The 11,211-nt window shown below is 43.1% G+C and overlaps 1 protein-coding gene across 1 annotated transcript; it reads left to right on the top strand.

Moving 5' to 3' along the window:
- Positions 1 to 5,156: 5,156 nt before the first annotated feature.
- On the top strand, positions 5,157 to 10,768 carry rgs18 (regulator of G protein signaling 18). Its single transcript, XM_076020894.1, has 5 exons — positions 5,157 to 5,366; positions 5,770 to 5,868; positions 6,030 to 6,091; positions 6,790 to 6,956; positions 9,203 to 10,768. Exons 1-5 carry the CDS (start codon positions 5,245 to 5,247, stop codon positions 9,455 to 9,457), a joined length of 705 nt encoding a protein of 234 aa, XP_075877009.1. The 5' UTR covers positions 5,157 to 5,244; the 3' UTR covers positions 9,458 to 10,768.
- The last annotated feature ends 443 nt before the right edge of the window (positions 10,769 to 11,211 follow it).

Here is an 11,211-nt window from a genome sequence, read left to right as displayed (position 1 = left end):
TGACGGATGCCTTCTATTGTTCTTGGCCTTCATGTGCTGCCAAACTTATATCAAACCACCCTGAACTTTACACCCCACAGAATAAGGCAAAAACGCATATTTGACTGCATTTTTTCTTTTTTTCACCCTTGAGTTCTTTTCATGTAATAATAACAGTCCTTCTTTCAGTTCTTTCTTCTTTGTTCACACTCCTGCCGCCTGCAACCCTGGAATGTTGCCAGTTTATTATTATTATTATTATTATTATTATTTTATCCACTTCTGCTGGCAGTGGATGCATAAAGCAACGCTATGTGGCAGTTATGTGACAGGAATGTGAATGTTTTTGTCATCACGCAGACAAACAAACATACGGCTGAATTGGGACAACACACCAGGCCCAGCGCTGTGGGTGCGCTCCACAGCTTTGACTAACAAGTCAAACAGCATAAATCTCCAGCAGAAGTCGGACAAAACAAGACAGAGGAATTGAGGTGGCAACTGACAGAACGGGACGGATGTATTATTTTTGTGCTTTTTGTTTTTTGGGCCACAGAGGAAGGAGAATTCACACACCACATGCTAGCAGTTTGCTGCTAGCTAAACCTGTTTATTGATCGTTCAGCCTTTTACACAACAGGTCACCCACAGAGGTGCCGCTATAAACAAGCCAAACGTGTCGCTCCCTGCCTATTATAGTGAGGTCAGACAGACTAGAATCAATACCACTGTCAGGCTTTTATCCTGGGACGAACTGAACCCTCTTATCCAGCTGCAACTGTAGTTGGACTTGACTGTGTGTGTAAGTGCTGTCAGAGAAAGGCAGACAATACCAAGAGGCACATCCCAGCAATGGGAAACCACCTTTGACTGCCACCTATTTAAAGGCATGCTGCAAGATTTTAGCTGCATCAAATGGTAAAGGTCCTTCAGAAGCAGCCACATATGTTTTTGCACAACTGGTTCCAGAAATCCTCTGCAAATGTTGTCATCCCTGTTCCACTGCCCAGTGTCCACCACTGTCAACTTGCTAGTATCACTGGGAGTGTTGCAGGCTGGTGGTTTTATGTAGAAATATCTCCTTGGCCAGGTTCCTTAATATTAGAGTTTGTCTCCACTGTCCGGCGTTTCTTGGAATATGCAACCTATGAATTGTGAATTATGCAGTTGCAGTTATGCAGAAGCATAATTCTCTTGTTAATTCAAATGTTATTTTTGGGAGGGGGTGGGTGCAATTGAGTCTATAAGTTATATATGTATATATATATATATATATATATATATATATATATATATATATATATATATATATATATATATATATATATATATATATATATATATATACATATATATATATATATATGTGTGTGTGTGTTAATATATATATACATATATATATATATATATATATATATATATATATATATATGTATATATATATATATATATATATATATATATATATACATATATATGTGTGTGTGTGTGTGTGTGTGTGTGTGCGCGCATGTAAAACAACTCATCATGCATACAAATAATGCATCAACATTATTTCCATTGAGTCAGTCAGTTAGTCAGTCAGTCGGTCAGTCACTCAGTCACTCAGTCAAATGATGATGAAAGACATGGGCCCACAGCTAAATAAGCAGGTGTGGGAGGGAGGTCAGAGGCTAATGAGTGTATGCAGCAGTGCTGAATATACACAGAACTGTATGTTATAAATGTGTATTTTCTGCTGCTGGTATGCGATTTAAAAAATAATGAAAAAGTTAAAAGAAGCGCAGTTTCAAAACAAGAGAAAAGATGAAGAATACAGGTGCTTTTATGAACAATATCCCCAGGAGGCTATGATATGATGACATTATTGCTAATTTTGCAAAAAATAATCCATTAATGTGTGTCCAGTTTTAGGACAGGAATCCTCAAATCATCCTGCTGCCAGAACACATACTGTGAATTTGGGTGTCTTTTGTTGACCTGTTTATGCACCTGCAATATAATATAATGGAATGCTGTCAAAGTATATCGGAGTACATTTTACATTTTGGTTCCCCGTGCACGTTCAGTTTAATTCACTGCACTCTGCGATCACGGGATTTATCTTATTGGCTCCCATTGCTGTATATGTGCAAGATTCCTGCAGTGATGTTCTTCTCATGCTGCCAGATCTCTTGGCCAGCTCACCCTAGGGAAAAGTAGCATATTGCAAACAGCGCTCATCTACGCTCCCTGAAGCGATATCTGCGTAAAATCACCATACCCTGATCAGATCTACATTACAGACCGAAGCTTGGCGATTACAGCAGCTATTTGTTTTTCAGCATCTCGATGCACCCAAAACCCCACATATGTATTTCTGTTCCAATTCATACCAATAAATAGCTTTAAATATCATGCACTGGGCCTTCAATAGCAGTGCACTTTTTTATAACGAAATGGGCAAATAAAGCCTGGAAGTAGTGCCTGGCAGTGTCACAGTGAGCTTACGGCACAGATGCAGCAATCTCATACAGGGGAAGATGAAAGGAAGTAGGACTCAAGCTGTGACTCATCCGTCCTGCTGACGTGTTGGAGCCTCTCAGGAGTGATCAAGGCCATTGTCGATGCGTGCCCTCCATTGGAAACCCAAATATCTACCTTGCATAAATGACAGTTGTCCCACTGAGGCCTATTGTTCCTTTGCTGCACGAGGTTCGGCAAAGTACATTCATTTGGAAAACTTTGTGTTCCTGTGTTTGTCCGAACCACCGCACCTCTCTTCCTCCCTCCTTCTGTTCTTCTGTTCAGATCTTGTTTCCTCGGTGGACATCTCGCTGATACCCATAGGTATCAGACAGACTAGGGACTACACCTGCGTCAAGCGACGTTTTCAGGAAGTAGCAAAAGTCCTCCTTCCCTCTCTCTGCCAGTCAGCACTATTTTTTTAACCAGTTCAGCTCCATAACTTCCCAAAATACACAAAAACCCCATTTGCATATTTTGTAGTTCTCCGTTAATGATGCTGCCGCGCAGAAGAGAAATGTGCACCCTCATGTGTACAGATGCGACGCTAACGACGCCATGGCTCATTTTATTTTTAGTGGGACTATTATGACCCCACACAAACAGTTTATTCCTCATTGCCTTTACACAAATGTGTCCTGTGAACGTACACTTATTTCAAGTGTGTGTGTGTGTGTGTGTGTTTTGTTATTTTTTTGTTTTTTGTTTTTTGTTTTTTTTTGAGGGGGGGGGGGGCGTTACCTGGTGTCAAAAATCCATAATTTAATGGGACATATTTAGAACATAAACGCATTCTAATCTTGGTATTGGGCTGCCAGGAGAACCTTAGTTGCTCTGTGTGAGATTGTGTGTATTGACTTTGTGAGGTCTTTCAGCTGCTGTGTGGACAAGAGATTAATGTATAGTGAGGCTAAATGAGCGCTATGTATGTTTCTGCGCCTCCAGTTTATTGACCCACTGCCCTCTGGTTCCTCTCACGCTGCTGCACTTTGGAATCCGTCTAGTTTCAGTTAGCTAGGTTACTTAGGTGTATGACAAATTATAAAAAATTCTCATAATTTTTATTTTTTTTTGCACGGCAGTCTGCACTGAACACGCTAGTTAGTGAGGTACAAGCTAAAGGTAGCTGACTGGCAGTGGAGGACAGCTAACTAGAAGCCTGCCAGACAGTGTTTGCATGGTCAAACTAAAAACTTTGCACATTTCAATACAAGACAGTTTGCAACAACTGTGTCGATTAACTGTCTTGAAGGCTCCAAGCTAAAGTTAGCTAACAAACTGTGTTGGATTGTTGAACAACTGGAGTTAGCAGCCAGTTAGCCGCTCGTGCTCATTGTGCTTCTACAAAGACTGTTTGCATGGCTGAACTGAGAAGCTGAACCTACCAGAATCTTGGTTCTCAGTTTCGTTTTTTCACTTGTGAGCCTTGCTTTAGAGTAAAAATTGCTGGCAACATTTTACATAGCAATCTCCATATGATCATAAAACAGTAGTTGCAATTCAGGGGTAAAAAAATAAATAAATAAAATCTATAAACACACACGCACGTATGTACACACACACACACACACACACATATATATATATATATATATATATATATATATATATATATATTGGAGGTTTTTTGTTTTGTTTTTTTAAACAGGCAAGAGTGCACACACATCAGTCTTCAAAGTGAAGGTCAAACATCCAATTGACGGCCACATCCATGCTGGGTGATGGCTGCTGCTTGTATTGAAAGCACGACTCGTTCATTAAGGTGAAACCACTGCTTTTTTCTGTCTGCATTCCGAGCTGAGGAGAGACTCACGTGCCTCCACTTCTGGAAGACAATCCAGTGCGCTGCGCTACCAGAGACGTCACATTTTCTCCCGTGTGGCCCCCGAGCGAACCTATTCCCGGCTGCCTTCCACCGTGTCACAGTGAGTTAGTCGTTCTCCATTAGGGCTGTGATGTTGTGGAGGCCGCAAAGCCCAGGCTCGCCGCACACAGTTTTAGTATTCATGCGTTCCGTCTCTGTGGCGCTCCATCTCAGAACACTGGATCTTTACACCTCAAGAAAACGGTTTGCGGCCATGTTGTGAATCATCACAGCAATGTTATGTATAATTCAACTGTGTGGATAACAACTTGAGGGCCCATATATATTCACTTCTAGAGCCTTATTATTATTTTTTTGTTTTGTTTTATTATTTTTCCAAGGCTCAAGTGATACTTCTTCACAAGATTAATTGTCCGACAATCAAAAACAATTCATTTATAAACAGTTCAACAGAGGGCTAATAGAGAGTTTACAACCTCCTGCTAAAACAGACCTACATTCTGGGCCCATTTGTCCTGTCTACCAAATTCTAATCCAAATTGTTGCTAATGACTATTAATTAATTTCCATTCGTCAGCCATATTAACAAAAAAAAAAGTTGCTGCCTTCCAAAAACGTTTAGATATAAAGTAACTCTGACAAGTTTTGTTCAATTTAAAAAACTGTTTCTAATTCAAATGATCTGTACAGTGAACCTTCAGGATGTCAGAGGCGACAGGGGTTTTCTGCATCACTGCTGGAGTCTCTCACACTCAGCAGTTGCGTTTCATTACAGGAAGTAGAGCACCAGGTAGAGGAAATGAAATGTGAACAGGGTCTATAAAAGTTGTGGCGGTTGGTCGAGAGACAGTTGCTTACTCTTTTTTTTCGAACGAGCTATTTGCGGCCTTGCCATTTTTTTTTTTTTTTTTTTTTTTTTGACGCCCAAGAGCAGCATGGAGACGCTTCTTTTTCTATTTCCTCAATTCAACTACATGGCCCAGAAGGAGGAAGCGTATTTCAAAATGCTCGTTCCAGAGGACTTGCAGGCAGCGAAGATGAAGGACGACAGCAGCGGGTTGGTAGACTCACATTTGATTTGGGGATGAGTGGTTTCAAATTGGGCTTCAGTGGCCGTCGCAGGGGAGGTCAGGAATCTAATGAGCACAACTTTTAATCCTGGGGGGAAAAAAACAAAGACAAACTGTTTTGTGTAAGTCAAGATCAGCACGTCACCCTTCTGGTGTTGATTAGACCTTCATGTCTTGCTTTTGTGTCAATTTCACAACATACTCAGTATTCAGACCTCCATTTGGAGAATGTTTGGGGGATGTTTTTGTTGGCTAAAATACATCTAAGAATGTGAATTTGGCTGATAAGATGTGGCGTAAGTCAGAGTGAAGCAACCAGGGCCACTTTAATAACAAGTGGCCGATAAGACGCTGGAATTCTGATGTTTTGTTCGACTTCCCCGTCCACAGGCAGAAGGACAAGGAGCGGAGAAGCCGCCTGAGCCTCTTCCTCACCAAGTCGGGCTCTCACGAGAACGTCAGTCCCCACAAAAAGACGGCGCCCAGCAAGTGAGTCAGGGAACGTCTGTTGACCTGAATTGCTCATTAAAAACCAGCTTCCTGCTGTCTGTGAGGTTTTATGTGCACGTCCTCGTGAGAGTCCTTATGCGACACAACATATATTGTCAACATTTAATTTTTTTCCTTCCTCCTGTTTTTTTCCTCCTCAGCGTCTCACCAGAGTCGGCCTTGCAGTGGAGCAGCTCCTTTGAAGAGCTGCTCAAGCACTCAGGTCAGTTTGCTGCCCCCGAGCTCCTCAGCAAACCCGTCAAAAGTGCCGTCCAAAACAGTTTCCTTCCGCCTATGTATTTTTTTTTCCGACGGTCGCCTCCATCTGAATTGTAAACCGACAAGCAGTGCCACAGGACGCTCAATAGTTAACGGACGGCAGTGGGGCAGATGGTGAGTGAGAAGTTTCGCTGCCGTCAGAAACTGTGCAACTTCCTCACCATTGCAGAAGTTGCACTCGGGTGACGCACTCTGGACTTCACGAGGCAAATTATTTATAACAGGGGCCAATTAGTTATGCTGAGTCTTTTCACTGTGTTTTTTTTAAGTTTCGCACAACATAAAACAAAAATATTTATATGAAAATCTTTTGTTTTACTCGAGAAAACCGGGCTGCGCACATGCAAATGGTTATTTGTCTTTCTATGTGGCCCTGAACCTGGACTTGTCCAGGGTGTCAGCCTGCCTTGGCCCTATGACAGCTGGGATAGGCTCCAGCAGACCCCCACAACCCTCAGTACAGGACGAAGCAGGTCTTCAAAATGGATGGATTTAAGAAAAAGTGTATATATAGCTTCGTTGCTCTGTTTTGTTTTAGGATTAGCAGAGGACTAAGGACCAAAGAGAGACTCTAAACTATGTCATAACTGAGTCGCTGTTTGCAGTCTGTAACCAAGAGCTTGTCTCATTTGTGTGCGTCAGATGGCGTGGCGGCCTTTTCTCAGTTCCTCAGGACGGAGTTCAGCGAGGAGAACATTGAGTTCTGGTTGGCCTGCGAGGAGTACAAGAGCATCGACTCGGAGACCAAGCTGCTGTCCAAAGCCAAATGCATTTACACCGTCTTCATCGAGACGGATGCCCCGAAAGAGGTACGGCAACATGGCTGGTCTACGTGTGAATGGGAGAAAACGGGGATGTGCAAGTTTCTTTGTCATGTGCGTCACTGTGGCTCGTCTGAGGCCTAGAGTTGTATGTCAATGCAGAAAAACAACAACAACAACAACACACAAACAACCAAACAAAAAGGGAAGGAAATAAGGCGTTCGGCCAATCCTGCTGCACGCCTCCAGCCGCTTGACCTTCGAGGTCAGGCATGAGAGGTGGCAACAGTCACACACATCAGTGAGAAGCAGCTCGTTCATTAAAAAAAAAAAAATCCCCCGCCCCCTTTCTCTCTGCTGCATGAAGCGACGGCAGTTTTCGAAAGGTTTCCATTACCTCTGCAAACAGGATACGACCACCCGCCGACGTGGTCTCAGGGGCCTGCAGCAGAGCTCACCAAAGAGCAGCAGCGGCAGCCTCAGCAGGCTGTGGCCTTGACGTTCCTCCGCAGAGCTGGAGGCGGCATCACCCACACTAACACTCGCCATAGTCCGCAAAGTCAGTTTGAAAGAGCTGCGCTACCTAAAAGCAGCGCAGCAAGGTGCGTGAACCTCAGTCATTGCAGAGGGCACTTTCAAAAACAGCGGAGGGGCAGCAGAGAAAAGGGTGCCTGTGAAAGACGCACTCATAAGTTTGAATCTGTGTGAGTCAGAAGCCTCATCGGGGGGGAAAAGCCATACACAATGTAAACACTGAGTGCATGGTGTTAACACGCTGGGTTCCAAATTGTGCACTTCCATTAGTGCACTTAAATGCAGTACGCTTGAGTGAAGGCGCTCCAATCTTTTAGACATGGGTCGTGTCGTTTCATGCAGTGCACAAGGTGCACAAGGCATTTTGCACTTAGCCGAGGCGATGACTTTACTTTTTCTGACAGGAGTCAGACACTTTTTTTTTTAGCCCTATCATCAACCAAACACTCACAAGAACATTAACGCCTGATTCAGAATGTGCCACCGCCGCGTCAGCTACCTCGCGAGAAACCATCGATAGCCCAGTGGAGAAAATTTTCACGCACACACACAGACACACACACACAAAAAAATTCCCCACTAGTGTGGCACTCGTTGTGTGTTTGTGAATTAAGTTTCCATCATTTTGAGCATGCAAACAGCAAAATCGCTGCGTTTTCATTCACTGCATTAGTTTGATCATAGCAAAGAAAGCAAGAAGAAAGCATAGCCGTCCCTAGAGATGAGTGATTCTGCTACGACCACGGCGAAAAGCAACAATAATATTTTGATCAGGTGGTGATTGAAATAACCAACCGAATAGATAATTAAATAGATGGTGCCTGATTTTCTTCTATGCATGTATATGCAGACAGCAGTTCAATCGGTAATTAATTAGCTGTACAACGACCTTCCCTCCACTGTTGCGTGCATGTAAATGTAGTGATTCTGAAGTCACTTTGTGCAAAGTGTTTAAAACCTTGAACTCACTCACAATGAGCAGCGGTTAAAACGTAGAATTTAAATGTCACATCCAGGAAGTCAGTGGCATTAAATTGCACTAAGCTTGTGAGGTCTGACGTTGCAAAGGCCATGAGATTTCCAGTGTGAACTGACCAAGACCCGCCTTGAGAAGCTCCAGTGGTGCAATATCAGTCAAAGTCTTGTCCAGTCAGTGGGGAGACGGATGCGGCCAAAACCAGGGACTGGTTATGTTCTTTACAAATGGCGCAACATTTCCTCATTGAAAGAAGAGTGCTGAGGATCTTCCTCTTTGCCCCTTTTGGCAAGCATCTCGCGAAGCACTGCATCTGCTGACCAGAGGGCGCGACACGTGTCAAGACTCACTTCTGTGCTGAAGAAATCTGCTGGGCCTGCTAAGAACGGGCATGACAGATGGTTCGGTCCGCACCTTCCAAGTTTTATCTTGGAACGGTCCTCCCCCTGCACCGAGGTTTCCTCTAGGCTCCTTCCCAGATGGACATGTGAAATACATCCAGCCGACATTCCATCTGGTGTGTTCCACTCCAGATTTCACCAGTGAAACCAAGAATCCATTGTCTATCTTTCTCCTTATAGTAAAACAGAAACATACGCCTCTACGTTCGGAAAGGGACGACAGTTTAATGCGATTTTGCAGGTCTTGATTGTTAGTTTGTTTGTTTGATTTTTTTTCATCCTAGTCTAGATCTAATCTCATTCTCCATGCACATGGAGTTCCTGTACTGTACTGATTGTGTGTGGAGGCTTCCTGACTGTGTCCTAATCTTCTCGCCAACCAGGTCAACATTGACTACAACACGAAGACGACCATCCAGAAGAACTTAGCCCGGCCTACCACGAGCTGCTTCGAAGCGGCCCAGTTGCAAGTCTACAGCCTGATGAAAAAGGACTCGTACCCCAGGTTCCTCCACTCTGACATTTATCTGCACCTCACCCGGAGGAAAGGCCCTGGGGCCACCATGTTCCGCAGAAGGTCACGTTCCTGCGTTTTCAATGAGAGAGGCGAGGCCACGAGCGAACCCTCAGCCTGGTAACGCCGCCAACGCCGTGTCAAGCAGCGAGATCGACTCCAGGAGATTTGCACCGCTGTTCCTGAATCATAAAATATGTTGCAAATATGTTGCAAAAAAGAAAAAAAAACATTTTCCATAGGGTTTACTACTGCAGAACATGCTGAGGGTTCACCAGAGGTGAAGCGTTAGAATTTTCACACAGCACCGTGGAAGCCTGCCAGTGTACAAAATGCAAACGCATCGCTTGACATTTTGGAAAGAGCACACTGTTTTTCCCCTCAGAGCTGATCAGAGCACATAAAAAAAAACTTAAACTACTTACTGTATATTGGTGTAACCAGGAGCTAGCTAGCCAGATAGTGTAGTTCTGCACAAGGAATAAAAGCCAGAGACACGGCTAGCCAGATCCTGTAATGATAGTTAAATTTCCTTTTTTTTCCAGCTATCAGTTGTCCCGATCTTGGGTGTTGAAAGTGTACCAACTGCACCTCATCCAGGTGCACAAGGTGCTTTCTTTTATTCCTGACGTGGTTCAGGATGTAACCATTAGCCCTGAGATGCAGCACTGCTTGTCCTCAGAAAGCAGGTCTTTCTAAAGACATTTTGCTCGAGGTTAGCTTTGGAAACTGGTTGAGACGAGGGGAAGCTTCTTATCCTCCGACACAGTGGCATTTCCAAGAGTAAAACACTGTTCTGCATCATTTACCCAAGCCATGTACTTCTGTCACAGAGCAGGTACATTAAACCCTTCTGTTTCACCATCTGACCAGGTTGTGTATATAATGAGCAGCAAGCGAGGCAGGGAAAAAAAAAAATGTTGACGACGTATGCCAACAAATCTGAGCGCACCAGGCCCGGGCTCTTTTTTTTTCTTTATAATGAACTAACTAGCTTCTGGGATCCTCGTGATAACTTGCAGTCATGTCGTTTAACAGTTCTTCCATAGCAACCACTTATTTTGTTTTCCTTTAAAAATAAGTGTAGCATTTTTCAGAGGTAGCTTTGAACAGTTCTACTACTCTGCATCTGAATAATAGCTCAGAAATCAGCCCACTAGCTACAAGCACACGTCAAAAGAGGTCACAAGGCCGCATCGTCTCAGCCTTGCACTCACATGATAAACCATAAACACCCTCCGGCTAAGCAGAAGTATTTATGTGAGGTATGCTTTTTTTTTTTTTTTAACTTGCTTCAATAGCATTGGTTAATGAATCATCCAGTACTGCTCACTATTTTAAATGTATACATATATATATATATATATATGTATGTATGTATGTATGTATGTATGTATGTATTACTTATTATAAGAAAGATATAATGGCTTTCTCACCTCTGACACTCTTAATCCAGTCCCACTGACAGATCTTCTTCTTGGCTTGCAGACACATTAGGCTTTAATTGTTTTTCCCTGCCAGTTCCGGAAATAGCACCTTTTTCCAACATTATTACAGCAGATACTGCATAATTGCTCATTTGAATTGATCTCATTAGAACAAGTTTACATTGTTCTGTTGTCATGGTAATGGCACAGATGTGGAACTTTTTTTTCCTTTTTCTTTTAATGAGGAGTACGTCTCCTCGCTCCGTTGGTAATTTAAATATATCAGATTGTCGCACACACGCGGAGGAAGCGCATACGTCTTGTTTGAATACTAACGCTGGAATCGCCGTGCTGTCAGAGCGGAGTAAAGGTAATTTATGTGTTTGTGTGATCGTCTGTGTCGCTTTGCTGTTGTAAAATGTATATAATAATAACAATAATATGATGATGA

The sequence above is a fragment of the Nelusetta ayraudi genome, unplaced genomic scaffold (assembly GCF_046127955.1).
Source record: "Nelusetta ayraudi isolate G7.1 ecotype Tasmania unplaced genomic scaffold, CSIRO-AGI_Nayr_v1 ptg000011l, whole genome shotgun sequence".
Lineage (NCBI taxonomy): Eukaryota > Metazoa > Chordata > Actinopteri > Tetraodontiformes > Monacanthidae > Nelusetta > Nelusetta ayraudi.
This window is presented reverse-complemented; position numbering and strand designations above follow the sequence as displayed.